The 18,335-nt window shown below is 43.4% G+C and overlaps 2 protein-coding genes and 1 non-coding gene across 3 annotated transcripts; all 3 read left to right on the forward strand.

Annotated features, from left to right (window-relative positions):
• Window positions 1-3,756: 3,756 nt before the first annotated feature.
• On the forward strand, window positions 3,757-11,112 carry LOC124684973 (WD repeat-containing protein GTS1-like). The gene is made up of 9 exons (XM_047219238.1): window positions 3,757-3,889; window positions 4,163-4,396; window positions 4,710-4,917; window positions 5,622-5,717; window positions 6,018-6,092; window positions 8,219-8,329; window positions 8,564-8,655; window positions 10,348-10,432; window positions 10,551-11,112. The coding sequence occupies exons 2-9, from the start codon at window positions 4,188-4,190 to the stop codon at window positions 10,914-10,916; spliced, it is 1,242 nt and encodes a 413-aa protein (XP_047075194.1). The 5' UTR covers window positions 3,757-3,889; window positions 4,163-4,187; the 3' UTR covers window positions 10,917-11,112.
• Window positions 11,113-12,163: 1,051 nt separating this feature from the next.
• On the forward strand, window positions 12,164-14,781 carry LOC124704481 (E3 ubiquitin-protein ligase RING1-like; the record flags this gene model as incomplete). The annotated part of the gene is made up of 2 exons (XM_047236741.1): window positions 12,164-13,179; window positions 14,448-14,781. A coding segment is annotated over one exon (978 nt), but the record flags the coding sequence as incomplete, so codon positions are not given.
• A 502-nt stretch (window positions 14,782-15,283) lies between these two features.
• Window positions 15,284-15,356, forward strand: TRNAA-CGC. Its single transcript has one exon. It is a non-coding gene; the product is annotated as a tRNA-Ala (tRNA).
• Window positions 15,357-18,335: the final 2,979 nt, after the last annotated feature.

An 18,335-nucleotide genomic window follows, 5' to 3' on the forward strand; every position in this document is an offset into this window, starting at 1 on the left:
GCACTACGGAAAGTAGCTGAGGTAGAGGAAGAGCGAGCCGAGGGCAGAGGAGAGAGATCAGGGCAGGCAGCGGAGCTCCAGGCTTGGCCCTGGTGGCCAACGGGGACGACCAAGGCGGCGCGACGGCTGCGGCTGGCCAGAGGGGCGCAGACGAAAGGAGATCGCCACGGCGTAGTAATCGCGTCATCGAGGAACAGAATCGTTCGGTGTTGTATGGTATGCCATCAATGATTTCTATATGGTTCAGTGTTAAATGCAAAAGAATTTTATTTGGATTATCTGGGATTATCTGCATGTGTAGATATGTGGAGGAAGAACTAAACCATTTATCTGCATATCGATCAAGCTTATATTGCCTACATATTGGATATATACATGGGCGTATCTCTTTTTTAAGATCACAAGTTTGCACGCTAAATCCCAGATCTATCAGATAGCCATTTATAATCAACTGCAAACTGTACTGAAGTTTTTGGATACTCTTAATGGTTCCAGCGTGTGATCAATGTTTCAGTTCAGTTTCAATATTAAATGGCATGCAGTTCAGCACATCAAAGGAGGAGATGATCGAGAATTTGTGCATAGAGAACATCATGATGTCTTATTGATTATGTATTTGTTTATACTGCATGGGTTGTCAATTAATCAATCTCTGTGATGACTTGTGTTGAGAGAGATAATGGTGTTCAATCAGAGGTAACATGAAGTGCTCATCAAGAGTGGGAGATGTGGCACGATTGTGTGGTATGTACTTCTCTGCATAGAAAAAAAACTCCTAACTATTTCTATTGCTCCAATTTATTATTGGAACAATAAAGTTTAACATCTTCGGTACTCCCATACTCGCAAATGGAAGCTATATATGTCGGTGCCTCAACCCCCCACACTATGGAGGTTCACTATCTCTGCTCTGCTCGTGGCAGAGCTTTTGGTCATCAAGCAAAAGGCCGACATCAAGCCCTGGTGCGGGGAGAACAAGGGGACATGCCTATGTTGACCTCAAGCACTTGTAAACGCGCCTCGCTGAGGAGGACCACGCTGCCGCCCACCGGAGCCTCACCATGCACGCTATGCTGCTCTGTGAGTTTCAAAATCCCGGCATCCAAACGATTTTAACTCCCAAAAAACAGTCGCACTCCGTCCATAGTCGTGCTATTATATTTTATCATCCCATCTTGGTCTCATTATGTGCAATTTACAGGGAGGATAATCGTGCCGGGAATCTTTTCTACACTCTGTATTCCTGATTTCTTCATGGAAATGGTTCAAAGTAAGGAGCGAGTGGTCGTTGATTGGTCCCAAGTCGAAACTCCGGGTTAGAAATTGTCTCAATTTTTTGTGTACCTTTTTTGTGGATCATATTTAGAACAACTCTCAACCAATATCTCGTGTACATTGTCTTCAAAAAAGTTTATTTCTCGAAACCGCACCGAGTGGTAAGAAAAAATGAATTTATATTTCTTTGGTTGCCCGAGTTTTCTTGCGGTTGGAACTAAGAGAGAAAAGTCATTAAAGAGAGGACATCACGGTTTCGATAACAATAATGAGGCAAGGAATTAGCCTCATCAATCACTATGGATCCTATCGAGAAAATGTATATATATTGGTTGCTGGGCACTTGAGTCAGTGATGCTGATGTTCCCACCTAGGGTCCTAATAGTAATAATATTAAGAAAACCAAGTTGTACTGATAATCTTGGCTATTGTATTGATGTAGTTATATTCAATTTCAATATGTTCTTCATTGTTTCTTATGTACACATTTATCAAGCAATCGAGATCTATATTTCTAAAATGTAGAGATCCAGGTACATCTACTACGAGTTTATCATTTAGTCTTAATGCATTCTATATCCTCACTACGAAACAATCAACCAAGTTTAAATTGAGAAACTGAGGGGCTTAATACAGGCCCAGCCACATGAGAGGGGCTAGAGAAAATGTTTATCAATTTGTTGAGCATCTTTCTTTGCTAAGGAGGTACACATTTCTCTACCTTAAGGTATATCATTTGGTTAACTTCCCTCACTAGGACCTGTCCTTTTATGTTGGGTTTACTTCAGAGATCACTGCATGAGGGCAAATAATCTTGATGATGGTATGGCTTTCCTCGTTGCTATGATATCAGATTTCACTCTGGAAGGGGTAAGTGGAGCTTCAACCAATCGATAATTCGATATATTTGTTTGATACAATTTAATATTTTCTAACTAGACACACAAGGGTTTTTTTACTATGCTCGATACATGCAAATTTAAGTGAATATCTTTTGACACTTGTGTGCTATTATTTTACAACCTTTGAAAATAAAATTTAACCTTTTGTTTTTCTTGACTTTACACAATATTATCTGCATGTTTATAATATATATTAAGTCAGAAATTCACCATGTTCTTATTATCAACATGTCATTATTTTTTAGGCTACGGGGAGTTATAGATTCCATCATGCATGACATCTGAATTATCTTTGAAGTCATTCAACTAAAACATGTTATTTTCAAAGATAAAAATGAAATGTTGATCTTTCTCAGTGAAGGTTGACTAAACCAAACTGAAATCAATCTTCTCCCCTTTGGTGCAAAAGAAAATATCATTGGAGAAATCAACAAGTCTCAGCTTAAAATAACCTTTATGTAAAGAATATGGTGCTATTACTTGTCTTGCATAAATTTGTAGACATCTCATTTCGTGGTTTATCTTTATAGCACTTATGCTGGTCAAGCTCTAGATCTGTCAATTAGTAATTTTATCTTAAAATTTTAAAAATGGCACCATTAAGCTGGTCTATCGTTTTTACCTAATTACTGAAGATATGCACTCTTGGGTTTTTTGTTTTGTTTCCGCTGGACACAATTATGCAACTTTGTTTATTTCACTTTCTTGAAAAATTGTCCTTGGTGTGGTTTAGCAATGTCAGTATGGTAGAGAGCATATCAAGGCTTTATGAACAGAACCGGGAAAATGTGTTTCCTATGAGTATATGAACATTTAGTTAAGATAGAACTTAGATCTCCTTTATTAGACATGGTACACCAGCTATATTGATACATCAATTTTAGAATACTCAACGAGCACACTTGATTCTTTGCAGGAAAACTAAGTATATTGATACATCAATTCTGGGGCAAGGAGGAATCGTGTACTTGGAAGCGTAGAGGAGGGAGAGAAGGAAATAAGAAATAGATTCACGACCATAGCTTTGCAGAGAAAACTAAGTATATATTGTGCTCGATCTATTTGACAAGATACAATAGCTAATGCTCATTGTTCAATGGCAATGTATTGTAATTTTAGGAACCTAAACTGCATGCTCTCTCGGATAGATGGTACTGGCGTTAGAAAGCACAAATGTTCACATGCTTTACGTTTAAATTATAGAAAAGGTACTTGAAAGACCGTAGCAACGCACGGGCATTTAACTAGTGTCACTAAAAGGGGACCCCTACGCGTGGTCGACAAGAGACACCGGCGTCAGCGTGCTAGAGCTCACCAGGCTTGGCCACTTGGGCTCCGCCAACCCAAAAATCCAAAAGAAGGTGGAAAATTCTCGCATATTGTTTAATAAAAAAGGTCTACTGATGAATATGCAATATTTAATTATTTCGGGCCGGCCTCAGTCTGGACTTGTTTACTTTTGAAATTCGCAAAGCCTGGCTACAATCCGGCCCGGCCCAAGTGTCCCGCCTCGCTCCCCCTGCCGGTGTAGGGCTTCCCTTCCTCGGCCGCACCTCCTCCTCCTCCCGCGCTCTCCGGCCATCCGCCGCCCCCAACGCCCCGTGCTCAGCCCCGACGCTCCGTACGAATCTCCTGCTCCCGCTGTTCGGTCCGCCCCTGCCATCGCCAAGAACCGCCGCCTGACTTCCCTCTCCGCCCCCCAGCCAATCAAGGTATTTTCCTTAGGTTTTGCTCTAGACCGCGCATATGCAGGTGATATGTTGTAGCATATATAGGTGTATGCTTGCGAGCTCGCGCATGGATGCAATGTTGCAGTTGAATTTGTGTACGGAACATTGCGCTCCATTGCATATACAGATAAAATCCGAGTATATATATGAATGGGGCAACGAGACGCATGCTAGATTTTCTAGACAGCGACCCGTATGGGGCCCCAGAATGTGCAATTTTCAGATACTGAGATACTATTATGCGGATTATTCTAGGCGGTACGTGGTGGTAAAGAGGGCGATGGAGGGAGGATGCGACACGGCGGCGGCGGCGGGAACGGCCATGGAGGTGGAAGCTGAGGCGAGCCTGTTTTCAGCGGGGCTCTCTGGCTCCCTGACCCCGAACCCTGCGGCTAGCGGCGTCGCCTCCTCGGCGACGAGGCGGCTCGGCCTCAGGAACAGCATCCAGACCAACTTCGGCGATGACTACGTCTTCCAGATCGCTTCTTGGTACCCCCTTTCCCACTTCGATTGAACTAGCTTTAGGTTACAAATTCTATTTCGGTATAAATGGAGTTAGACAGTTTCTGAATCGGCGATCGACATGCCATGTTTTCTCCACTTTCCCCAGTATGATTGACTTAAACTTTAGGCTGCAAATTTCACCGCGGTTAAAATGATTAGATTGTTTTTGAATGGGTAATCCATCCATGTGCTCTATTTTGACTAGTCATTAGACTAGAATGCTGCAACTCTAGTCCGGCTTCTATCGTTTTTCTTTCCCATTGTTCGTACATGAATATTGCATACATCTCGTGACAAGCCAGGAGATCTCGACGCTCGCGGTTTCCTTGTCGACAAACGCACTCAAGTTCTATTCTCCAGCAACCGGGCAGTATATGGGGGAATGCACAGGACATACAGGAACTATCCATGAAATTTCCTTTTCAACTCCGTCGTCACCACAAGTAATATGCTCTTGTTCTGCTGATGGAACCATCAGAGCTTGGGACACAAGAAGCTTCAAGCAGGTTTTCTTTTCTAGTACCCCCTGATTGTTGAATATTTATGTTGGCTATAAATTAGTATCATGTGAATATGCATTCTTGCAAAAATTGTACAAACGAGATCACATGTACATAGTTTTTCAATATTATATGTATTCCAAGTCATAAGAATGTTTGTTACTTTCTGTGCTGTTAGTTGTTTACTCTCGTGAAGTTGTGAGGCATTAATCTTGTGATGCTTGGTTTGGATCGTGTTTGGTATTAATCTTGTGATGCTATTATATTACTTGAGTTTTTCTCTGTTCCTTGGACAATTGGATAAATATTATTTTGTTAAGAGCATGAAACGACATGATGTAAAGTACAACCTGGACAGTGTCTTTGTTATTAATACTATAAATCCATTAAATTTAGAAGACATTGTTCAATTCTAGACTACTGCTCCTATAAACTTTTTCCGCATTAACATAGAAATATCCGCAATGCAGAGTGTTTATTTATATTGTGATTAGTTTTTGTGTACTTCTGCTACTGGACATAATCAAGCAGCTATTCACTAGGTCTTCATGGATTTTTTGACACTTCATTTACTGGCATGCTTTTGGTCTATTACATTCAGTGTACTACTCATATAACTAGGTCTTCAGCAATTTGCAAATTACTACGGTGGGATTTAATATGTCTGTTTCTCTAAATTGGAACTTTACTGATCTATGACTGTCTGCCAGATATCTTTGCTAAATGGCGGTGCCTCTCGCGAAATGTTTAGCTTTTCCTTTGGTGGATCAAGTGGTAACCTACTTGCTTCTGGTTCTAATTCCCAGGTAATGAGTATCGTTGTCTTACAGATTAGAGTTGTATCTGTTAACAGCTTAAATTCTTCTCATATCCACCTTGTACTTGCACCGGCTCTGGCCACTTTATAGCTGTGCAGAATGGTTACTCCCACCCCTGCAAATGGGGGTTGGGCTTTAGCAAACATTTGACTATCAGGGCATTAGATTTGGTACAGTAATCTGGAGACGATGATTGTTTTAGTTCATTTACATGTTTGTTAGAGCAAAAAAGACAAAGATTTCAAGAGGTTTTTCATGTTAAATCTCATTCAAGTTACTCGACTGTAGGTTCTGCTGTGGGATTGGAGAAGTTCGAAACAGCTAGCCTGCTTAGAGGATTCCCACATGGATGATGTAACACAGGTACACATTACTGTATGGAGTTTTACATGTTCTCCACTAAGACAAAGCCTAACTCGCATACTGCCATTACTTAATTGCCATCTGTACATTTCCCACTTAGGAGGCATGTAACCTAAACCTTCTATCTTTTCAATGAAATGAAACGCAAAGGTTTTTTGCGTTTTCTCGAAAAAAAAATTCCCACTCTTGTGCTCATATTATGCAATTTAGCTCCACTTAAGTGGCAAATGGGAAAAATTCCAATCATTCGTCGTTGAACTTTATTTCATATTTCATATTCCAGTTCATTTTTTTTACTGTAATTTACTCTCAAGCCAGGAACCTTTCATGCATGCTTGTGTGGAATAATGCTATTTTATCGGGAAACTTTTGGTTCATCTCAAGAAACTGTATATGCATTATCCATAGGGCACTGCTGGTAGTGGAGAGCGCCACACTGAACCTTTCAATATGGAACCTGAGTTACCTCACATACTCCGAAAAGCTTGACCCCAGCTTAAGTAATTTGACAAACAATCATGGTCTTGATTAGCAGAACAATTTGTGTGAGAAAAAAAATCTTCTGTATAAAGTTTATAAATAAAATTGGTTCCAGCGTTACTTCTTGAGACTTGTAATCTTTGTAGTTCTGTTTGATATTATCTCTTCTTGCACCTACTGTTATTTGATGCCTATTTTTTTGGTAAGTTAATTGTTGGAAAACTGATGGGCTCAGATATCCTTAAGGCTCTGTTTGGATGTTTGTATTGGGAAACATGGCATTATATTGGCTTGAATGTCACTATCTCAAGATATTGATATTGAGATTGAATGTCAATATTTCTGTTCGGATGTTCTGATATTTGAAACCCAAACTTGATATTGAGGTTGAATGGCAAAACTTGTTTGGATGGTGAAAGTGACGAATTGCATTTGCATGAGAGTGTGACCATTATACTGAATATATTTAAATAATTCTATCTTATATATCACATAAGAATAATAAAAAATAAAAGGTAGATTCCAATATTACAACATTCTTCAATTTTCTGTGAGCTAATGGATGCATGCATATGATTCAACATTCATCAATACTACAGAAAATCTGCATATCGACCACGGCTCTGTACATACCAAAAAGTTAAAATTGTCATATACGTGCTCTGTCCCACAACCTTCCCCTGGGCAGAGGTCCGTCTCAACAAATGAATCAAATCCACCTCAAGAGATGCATCAAAGCAACCACCGCCTGTAGGACAGAGAAAGAATAGAGTGGACAGAGATGTCGTACAGGGGATTCACCATCCTATCTTGAACAATCAGCGGCAGGAGGTCGGGGATCCGGCCGGGGAGAAAATTGGAATCCGGTGGCGTGCGGGGTGCTTCTTGAGGTCAACAGACCTGCCGGGGAGCGGCGACATCTCGGTTGGTCGTCGTCGTGTTCCTCTATTCGGTTGTGAGGGCGCCCATTCCTGCAGTGGGGGAAAACGGGTGAGTGGTAGAGGTGGGGGCGCCGAGGGACGGAAGGAGGACAGAGTCGGCGGTGTCCTGCCTCGCCGGAGGCGAAGGAGGAGGGTGAGTGGTGGCAGCAGGAGACTCCCTGCGTGGGTGCTCTCGAGGGTTTCAGCTAGCAAGGAGATAGAACGAGGGAGCGAGCGAGGAGGAAAACGTTTCGTGTTCCGAATAACTCACGATGTCGAGCTCCAGACCAGTACATTCGCGAGGGAGCTGCCTAGGCCAAAAAAACTCCACCACAATATTTGGCCCGAATGCACAGCCCTTCTATGCCTAGGCCACCCAAATGCTTGGAATTCGGGATATTCGGGCCTGTACAATGCCAATATCCAATACCAGGCCCGAATGCAAACATCCAAACACATTCTAAAGGCTATCTGAATGTGACAATACTAAGCAAGTTTGTCAATTATTTCGTGCATACGGATATCGTTTACAGTAATTATGATGGCAGTTAGTGTTCTCACATACTTTTGTTTTCTTGACTAGTTGATGATATTACTGTCCTAAATATTCATGCTTATGTATTGACTTCATATCAACTACTCCGTACTTGATATTTATCCACTACAATTTTTTGATTGGGTGATTACTAGTCATTGTTGTGATGATTTTTCACTCTTTTTGGACAGGTTCGATTTGCACCAAATCAACAAAGTAAACTCGTTTCTGCAGCAATTGATGGATTAGTATGCGTCTTTGACACTGATGGTGATATCGATGAGGACAATGATTTACTATCGGTATGTGGTAGTTGTCTTTAAATACTTACGGAACATTTTTTTGTCTATTTGTTGAAGGTTATCACTTCAATATGTTGTTAACTTGAGTACTAGGTTTGCTAACTTGAGTACTAGGTTTGCTTACAACATTATGCTCATTAAGATTTTTTTACATAATGATTCTCCCTAAAGTTACCACATTATGTCTATCAATTTTTTGTTGATGGGCTTTCTATATTTTTTGATGTTCCCTAGGTTATGAATGTGGAGACTTCTGTTGCTAAGGTGGGTTTTTATGGAAATATGTATCAGAAGCTTTGGTGTTTGACACATATTGAAACATTAAGGTAATTTCTTTCCACATGATGCTGCAAATGATTCTGTTAAATTATTCAGTTCGCAGAATAATAATAACAACCAAATCTGCCTTTTAGCCTTTCCAAACTGGGACAGAGATCCAAAAAGTATTTGGAAAAGGTAACGGAGAAGTATTTGCCAGGAAAAGACACGAAAACATAAGTTTTGTTTCTGGTGCAAACGGAAACTAAATTGAAATTGCTTGAAACTCCCTAATTTGGAATTTACGTACTGTAGAGGCTAGGCTTGAGGCAGGCACTAGACCTGTACCCATGTAACAGAACAAAGAACGATGGAGAGGGGAGATATAGGATTTGGCCCAGGCTGTGTGTTACGAGAGAAGATACAAATACATGGCCGCATGGTTCAAAAAAGCGTACGCCGAGGCGCGCTTAAGCGCTGAGCGACGGCCTTCCGCTTCGCTTCTGGCCTGAGCGTTCAATTAAGCGAGCCTGGGAATCTGGTCGTGCTATTGTTGGAATCTGGTAGAGGAAACGGAGTAGGGAAGGAGGGGTGGTTGCAGGGAAGGAGGTGAGGGCAGGGAAGGAGGGGCAGAGGCATGGAATCCATAGAAGAGGAGGCAGCATCAATGCCATTGCGGCTGTCGATGAGTGCCTGAAGGGAGCAGGTGAGAGAAAAAGAGATAGAAGAGAGTAGATGGACAATGAAGATTAGAGAATATGGTTGGTTCAGATTGAGCTAGGTAGGCTAGGGTTTCATATGGGCCTTACTGGGCCAACATTGCCTTCCTAGGCTAATATTGAAGGAATATTAGACCTTATATGCGCTGAAAAATGCAACCGGCTGCCCCTCCTGGTGTGTCCGTAGAAAACGCTTAAGCGCGCCTAAGCGCCGCTTAAGCGGTAATTGCTCTAGGCGGTGGCCTACCGCTCGCTTAGCGCTTACCGCTTTTTTGAACCTTGCATGGCCGTGGGAATTTGACCTGTCCAGCAATGAGGATGTATTTTGAAAATTAAATAGATGAAAACTCATGGGAGTGGTGTTTTGGAACATGGGAGCATATGCTCCCTATATTTTGAAATGCATCTTACACATATTTTAAATTTTAAAAAATTTGAAACAAAAAATTCGCACGTACATCTTCACGTGCTACGCACTCACAAAGTCGTTTCATAAAAAATGAACTTATCATGTGACGTGTGTAAAAAAGACAAAATTCAGTGCTGAAAACAATGCTTTTCACAGGATAAGTTTTCTCTTTTTTACATAGGTCACAAAAAGTATTATTTTTTCGTGAAACTTGACGCATGGATATATATTATGGAGACGTACATGTAGAATTTTTTTCAAAATTTTTCCACACTTTGAAATATGTTTTGTTGGTAGAGGGAGCATACGCACCCGGGAGCCGAATTGAATTTCCGAAAACTCATGGTCTACATTGTTGTTATTGGTTGTACATGATCATGTTGGCCCTTTTGTTCTGACAAATATCCGGTCAGCATTCGGTTCCGATACTATTTCTGTTTGTTTTTTGTAGCCAGAGCTTCTGAATTAATGTCCGTTTCTGGTGAAAAGTCCAGAATCAAAAAACGGTAGAGCCTGGTTCTGACCGGTTCTGTTTCATGTTCACCATTATTATTACCACATTCTATCTAACTTGTTTGACATAACAAGCACACAGGTCTATAATTATGATGTTTGCTATTTAATTACCACAGCACTTGGGACTGGAATGACGGGACTAGAGAATTGAATGTAGAGGATGCTCGTTCATTGGCCACTAATAAGTGGAACCTTGACCATGTGAGTATCCAAGACTGTTTAACCTATCTTGCACATTCTGTGCTCCTGTTTTCTCTTGATAGTTTTCACTGCACAGCAGCATTAAGAAGTTCCAATACTTGTTTTTAATGTATGCCAGGTGGACTATTTCGTTGACTGTCACTACTCTCTCCCTGATGACCGGTTATGGGTGATCGGTGGCACAAATGCCGGGACACTGGGTTACTTCCCTGTAAAAACTGATCCTGCAGGAGGAGCAATTGATTCGGCGGAGGCTGTCCTTGAAGGAGGCCATACTGGAGTTGTCAGGACCATCTACCCAGCTGGAAGCAGTCTCGAGAGGCTTGGCCAGCACAGGGGTATCTTTGGGTGGACAGGAGGCGAAGATGGTCGACTGTGTTGCTGGCGCTCTGACGATATCGTGGAGACAAAGAAGTCTTGGATCTCTAGTATGCTCGTATCACGGGTGGAGAAGCGAACCAAAGGCCGACATCAGCCCTACTAACCTTCCAAAATGTCCGATCTCTATCTAAAATCCGAAACCTGTTGTCCCCAGACCGTAAACTGGAGACCATGAATGACGTGTGGAAAATAGTCCGCAACTGAGGAACAATGCCCCTCAAGTAATCCTTGTAATCTCAAAGCATGTGGTGAATTTTCAATCCTGTAGTAAGAAAACCTGACGGGCCTTTTTTCCGCGACGTATTGCTGGTCGGAGGCAAACTCATCCATATGAGAATTTTTGTGTTTAGAAGGGAAGCAATAGTGCCTGAGCTCATTTTGGTTGCTGCTGTTTAGCATTTCACTGTCGCTTGTATTATTGCTGTTTCGTAAGAACTGTGTGGTCTATTATTATAAATGTGCTGTTGGTACTCGCGACGATCTTTTTGACTTGGCGACTTGTGTTTCATGGGGTAGTGCTGCTTCATCTTGTACTATCGTACTGTCTTTGGACTAGCCCGATGTGGAGGAGTTCAAACTGCGCTTGTTGTTCTCATAATTAAAATTCTACCTTCTATAAAAATATGGTATGAATGGTGTATCTTCAGCGTACTCTGGAAACAAGAAGATCAAAACCACCAATCACCACCACTGCTGATCTACCTACAGGTTGAAGGAAATCCAAGTATAATACTAGTGATGTTCAGGGTGCTATGTGTGTGGATGCTAGCTCCGCCGCTGCTCGGGAGTAGTGGTGTGCAAATGGGTTGTCGATATTCGGTTGCGGTGCATGCTTGTTAGTGTGCAAATGGGTTGTCGACACACAACCATGTACTAGTACAAAATGTGTGGTGCCATCTTTAGTAACATTGCATCTTTCTTTCCACAAGAGTGTGCATACTTGAGTAATACACCCAAAAACTTGTAGCTCATGCCATCCATGTTCAGTGTCTATCATGCTCTGATCTCTCGGTGTTGCTTACAATAAATAAAGAAAGAAAAAAAGATCCTGAATAGAGTAAGGAAACAGCTTGGCAATTGCAAATGCAACTTGGCTTGGACGAAAGAAACTGCTTTGCTTTCTGGATCCTTCACGTAGCCTCCTAGTCCACGTGGGCCCACCGTCAGTCACCGCCTACTCGGTCTTATATACGTATATACTATAGAAAAAACAAAACAAAACAAAATCGCGAGAAAAATCGAAAGAAATCGAAACCTCTTCCTTCCTTGAGTTTGGAATTCCCCATCCGTCGCCGTCGGCTAGCTAGGTCTCCACCGATCGCCATGTCTTCGTCGTCGTCGGCCCTGCCGCCGCCGCCGCCGCCGCCGCAGCGCTACTACTGCCACCAGTGCGACTGCGCCGTCCCCATCCCCGCCCCGGCCTCCCCCGACGACGACGTCTTCTGCCCGCTCTGCGCCGGTGGATTCGTCGAGGAGCTCCTCGACCAAAACCCTAGTTCCCCACCGCCGCCGCCGCCTTCGCAGTCACCCTTCTTCCCCTTGTCCAGCTTCCTCGACCTCCGCCACCCCAGCGACCTCGCGGGCGTCCTCGGGCCCCCATCTCCGTCCGCGCCCCGCGCCTCCGCCTCCGCCTCCGCCGCCCAGTTCGACGTCACCGACTTCCTCCACGGCCACCTCGGCGGCATCCTCTCCGGCGGGGCCACCATCCAGATCGTCCTCGAGGGCTCCTCCTTCCCCGCCGGAGCAGTCTTCGGCGGCGGCGGCGCCGGGGGGCTCAACCTCGGCGACTACTTCATGGGATCCGGCCTCGAGCAGCTCATCCAGCAGCTGGCAGAGAACGACCCCAACCGCTACGGCACCCCGCCCACCGCCAAGGCCGCCGTCGCCGCGCTCCCCGACGTCGCCGTCTCCGCTGACATGATGGCTGCTGACGGGGGCGCCCAGTGCGCCGTCTGCATGGACGACTTCGAGCTCGGCGCTGCTGCCAAGCAGCTCCCCTGCAACCACGTCTTCCACAAGGACTGCATCCTCCCCTGGCTCGAACTGCACAGCTCCTGCCCCGTCTGCCGTCACGAGCTGCCCACCGACGACCCCGGCTATGACAACCGCCAGGCCTCTGCCGCTCCTGCCGCTGCGGCGCCGGCATCCCCTGGTGCCCCTTCGCCGAGGGTGATGGAGAGAAGGTTCAGGATATCGCTGCCTTGGCCTCTCAGGGCCGCGTTCGGTGGACATGCCGCCGAGAGCGGCGATCCAGGCAGCCAGGACGCCGCCGATGGTTCTGGAGACAACAACAACGATGCACATCGCTCCTACGATGATCTCGACTGAAGTGCTTGCAAGAAAGAGGGGAACCGAGGGATGACGAGGTATTACCTCGCAATTCCACTATTAGGATATTTCATTATTAGGGATGATTGCCATCACCATGTGTCGCTGATTCAGTTGAGAAAATACCTTGTATGGCTTTCTCTTGTTAACAATTTTAGTTTGATCAAGCTTGAGTTTAGTATCCTCAATTTTGATTCTACTATTTACCTACTAGTTTAATAAAGAACTGGAGACTGATGGTTGTCAAGGGGAACTGTTAATTTGGTCTAGACGACGCTAAATGTTTGTTTCTGTCTGTCGTCCATGCTAGTCAGACCATAGGAAAATGTCTATTATGCGCTCATCCTGCAGTTGAAGTTTTGATTTAACCTCCTTGTAGGCTTGCCAATGACATGTGCAAAATGTCTAGCTGTATGATTAGGCTGTCTTTATCTAACTCTTATAGAAGCATGCAAGGAAAAAAGTTTTATAGTGCGGAGAAAATGCATTCGTTGATCAGGATGTTTGGTTATTCTTCTCTTGTTGATTGTTTGGTTCAAGCTTACATGCCCCTCTTCAGGTAGACAGCATTGAACTGTATAGGCCTGTTTGAAAGGAATGCCTGGCTTGATCTGGAAGTTAGGGCCACAGTGACATCTATCAATAGTGATACTGCATTTGCTATAATTATAGGGATGCTATTTGACTATTTTTAGGTTCAATATAAACAAAATAAACAAGTAATTTTTATATGTTCTTACTATGACGCAGTAGGTTTTTAAATCCTCCACACAAGAAAATGTCATCTATTCATCTGAAAAAACAAACAACTGTTTGGAATAAGATGTTTGGAGGTTATCGGATGGCTATGATGTGATATAGTTATAGTATGATATAACGTCTGAGGTTCTGAGCATGGAAAGTCATTGATTTTACCCAATTTTAAGTTTGCACTTCACCATCCAATGTCCATGCACTTGGGTTGTTGCTTGATTAACTCTGGTTAGTCCATGCTTTTAAAAGGGTCAGGTTGTTGGAACCCAAGAGGCAGGGACGTGAGTATGAAGAAGTTGTGAACTTCACTAATTCAGCATCACTCCACTGAATACAATCTGCACGGAGTTCAGCGATTTCACCTCCTTTCTAGCGGGCCATGATATATAGTTACCATGTTCTGATTTTGCTTCTTAAAAACAACCGTGTTATGCATTGCTGGATGTTGCTTGTCTTTCGCGCATCGCTACATTTGTTATATCTGTGCATTGCATTGCAGTCCAAATTTGAGGAATAGAAGCTGACGAGTGGTGTTTGTTGTTGTGTGCTTCAGGGTCGCTGCCAGGAAGAAGTGGCCGATGTCTGGATGAAATAGGAGTCGACCTGAAAGGAAGACAAGACTTTATTGTTGGATGCTTTTTGGTGTCACTGTCGTCTGTTCCCCTCTTGTGTGTAGAGAAGAACTAGAGAGATTCTTTTGTTGCATCTTCCTTCCTGCTTTGGTGGGCTGATGACTGTACTGGAAGCTCATTTCTGTTATTGCCAAGGAAGTGCCAACCCTGAAACCTCTATATATACATGCACTGAAGTATGAATCAATGTCTGCATATGAAAATTGTTATACTGCTTTTAGCGATTGCGAATACAGAGTCTATAGTAGGTGCCCAGATGCAGTTTTTTTTAGCTTAATGTAGTGTTCTTCTGCTTGTTGTTTCAATGTGGTGATTCCTGTCCACCCATCGACACAGGCACAACGGATACATGCACACCGTTTAACTAGGTCCACTGCGTCAATGTAGTCTATGTGGCACTACCTTTTTGTTTCAGCTCGTCTTGAGTCATTTGATTTGATTTGATTATTTTCTATTTCATCAAATTTCGAATGTTTACTTGTAATTTACAACCTACATGCATGTATTTTACAATGCATACACCTGTAAATTAAATGTATATATGTGTTAACGATCGTGTAAATGGGATGTAATTTGTGTCACATAAGAAATGATACTCCTACAAAAAAAAGTAAGTGGCCCAAAAATATTCAAAATGAAGAATAATCGGCTGTCAAATGGCAAAAGCCTAAAAGTCATCCTATTTTTAAAAGACTGAGTGAAACCAAGTTTTGCAAGTAAGCTATATATAAAATAAGTTTCGTGAGAAATCAATGAAGGGGGTGTAGCTCATATGGTAGAGCGCTCGCTTCGCATGCGAGAGGCACGGGGTTCGATTCCCCGCACCTCCATTTTTCATATATATATATATTTTTTTTCTGAGTTCTGACACGAGGAGATAAATATCCCGCACCTCCATTTTTCATATATATATATATTTTTTTTCTGAGTTCTGACACGAGGAGATAAATATCTTCTTAAAAATACATCTCTGGCATATATTTTTGACAACACGAAATCGAATTAACTTTTATATAGGGAAAGGTATCATGGATATTTGAATCCCTCAAAGAAATTTATGAAAGAGTAAAATGCATCCACGGTGCTAGACCTTTAAAATACGGTATATACGGTCACTAAATACGGTGTAGTGTTCATCTAGACACTGAGCTACAACACAACCTTTTATTTATGATGTGGAGGCGTGGAGCTACATGTTGTGCCTCGCTAGGTTTCGCTACTTGCAAATTGCAATGTCTAACAGGGCGCACGGTGTGGCGCAGCAGCCAGAAGTTGAGACCGTGGCGCCAAGGGCATCGATCCTAGCGCGGTTGCATATTCATCAATGACCGTATTGATTTTAGGCATCAAATATAGCTACCGTGGATGCAGTTTACTCTTTATGAAATATATGTACAACCCAAAGTTTCTCACTTTGTCACCTTGGCATTAGGGCATCTCAAGCGGGCTCTCTCTTTCGCCGCTGCCTGGTGTTTGGCCTCGTAGCGGTCGGTGTCCCCCGCCATGACCACCATGCCGCTGGACATCGCCGTGGCCGCCTTTTCCAGCTCCCGGTCCACATGCGGCTGCTCCCACCGCCACCACATCCTCGCGCGGTGAATAGTGGTCGGGGTTGACATCTCGTACGCCCGCCTGATGGCGAGCACTTCGGCGGGCGTTTGCGTCTCCGCCGCCAGGACATGACGGTGATTGGCATCCCACGAGATTATCTCAAACGACACGAGTAGCGACCGCTGCTCCTCCATCATGCCGACTGCCTCGTCATCGCCAAAGTCGGCGAGGTAGTCGCCGCCGAGGTCAAGGAAGACAACGTCCGCCGGATGTGGGTTAGCGGCGATGGTATCTCTGCCCCAAGGACGTGTAGGGTTTCCCGTGACTCCCTAATAGGTCACAAACGTATCTACAATTTTTGATGCTCTATGCTTGTTTTACATCAATTTATGTATGTTTTGCTCACACTTCGTTGCACTTTTATACATTTTCTGGCACTAACCTATTGACAAGATGCCACAATACCAGTTTCCTGTTTTCTGCTGTTTTGTATTTTAGAGAAGTTGTACATGAAATATTCTCGGAATTGAACGAAACAAAAGCCGAAGTTAATATTTTACCGTAACGAAGACGAAGTATGGAGGAGAGACGGAGAGGCGCCACAGGGCGGCCACACCACCCCATGGCGCGGCCAAGGGTGGGCCCACGCCATGGCATGGTGTGGCCCCCAGGCGTCCACCGACCTCGCCCTTCCGCTTATTTATTCACGATCTCGGGAAAAACCTAAACACCAGAGCCTCCATCCATGAAAAGTTCCGTCGCCATTGTTCAGACAAGTTTCAGGGTTAGAAGTTCCTATTCCGGCACCCTGTCGGGACGGGGATTAACCCCCGAATCCATCTCCACCGCCTCCACTTCAACTCCATGATGGTTCGTGAGTAGTCCCCCCTTGGACTACAGGTTCTCGACTGTAGGTAGTTGGTACTCTCTCTCCCATGTACTTCAATACAATGATCTCATGAGCTGCCTTACATGATTGAGATCCATATGATGTAATTGGTGTTATGTTTGTTGGAATCCGATAAATTGTGGAATTGTGATCAGATCGTTTATCATATTATCATACTAATGTTATTTAAGATCTTGCATGCTTTCTGGTACTTTTAGTTACCCTGATCAAGTAGTTGCTTGTATCTACAAGAGGGAATATTTATGCTCGATAGTGGGTTCATGCCTCTAGTATTCTAGAAGAGTGACAATAACTTCTAAGATTGTAGATGTGTTGTTGGTACTAGGAAGAAAACAATAATGTTTTGTCTAAGGATAATTCTATTGTTTACTTTACACACATTGCTTAATGCGATAATCGTTGCTTGCAACTTAATACTGGAAGGGGTTCGGATGATAACCTAAAGGTGGGTTATTAGTCATAGACGCTGATTGGATTACGGTCTATGTATTATGTTGTAATTCCTAATTAAATACTACAATAAATTTTATCTTATCATAGCATGCATTATCATGCCCTCACAATTATCAATTGCCCAACTGTAATTTGTTCACCCAACACATGTTATTTGGAGAGTTACCACTAGTGTAGATAGCTGGGAACCCTGGTCCTTCTGTCATCATCATTACTCTACAGTCAACTACGCACTGGAATATTTTCCGGTGCCATCTCCTCTGTGCTACTGCTACTGTTGCTATTGCCATTGCTCTCATATTATTGCAGCTTTCACATCACCCCTGTTACTAGTGCTTTTCTAGGTGCAGCTGAATTGACAACTCCGCCGTTAAGACTTATAAGTATTCTTTACCTCCCCTTGTGTTGAATCAATAAATTTGGTTTTTTACTTCCCTCGAAGACTGTTGCGATCCCCTATACTTGTGGGTCATCACTCCCACATCCGTGCCTTCGCTTCGGCGAGCATGGCATTTGAAAGAACATCTCTCAGATTAAGTTTTGGAATGTTTGATGTCAATATATGTGATACACTAATGTTTGATGAGATGGTGCAAAGAATATATATATATATGTGTGAATGGTTGTTTTTGTGTGGAAAAACAAGACAAAAGGAAGCAGGAAAATATTCACCAGGCTGGATTTTTCGGGACGGATATTTGCAAAATATCTGGCCCCAAAAAATCGGCTAAGGACTTTATGGCGAGTGGCTAAGAACTCCCCTGGATCAGGGCCGGACTTTTGCCCGGAATTTCTGAGAGGCCAGATTTTCCGAGGGGGCCGGATAATCCAGCCCTCACTTACGCCGGATAATCCGGCCCCCGAAATCCCCCAACGGCTGGATTTTGGTGGGGGG

Source organism: Lolium rigidum, chromosome 1 (assembly GCF_022539505.1).
Source record: "Lolium rigidum isolate FL_2022 chromosome 1, APGP_CSIRO_Lrig_0.1, whole genome shotgun sequence".
Lineage (NCBI taxonomy): Eukaryota > Viridiplantae > Streptophyta > Magnoliopsida > Poales > Poaceae > Lolium > Lolium rigidum.

Bases quoted from the DNA above. Each gene is read 5' to 3' on its own strand.
- LOC124684973 (XM_047219238.1), top strand. From the start codon at position 4,188: ATGGAGGGAGGATGCGACACGGCGGCGGCGGCGGGAACGGCCATGGAG. The intron at 4,397-4,709 runs GTACCCCCTTTC...TCTCGTGACAAG, and splicing joins GTCTTCCAGATCGCTTCTTG to CCAGGAGATCTCGACGCTCG. The intron at 4,918-5,621 runs GTTTTCTTTTCT...ACTGTCTGCCAG, and splicing joins ACACAAGAAGCTTCAAGCAG to ATATCTTTGCTAAATGGCGG.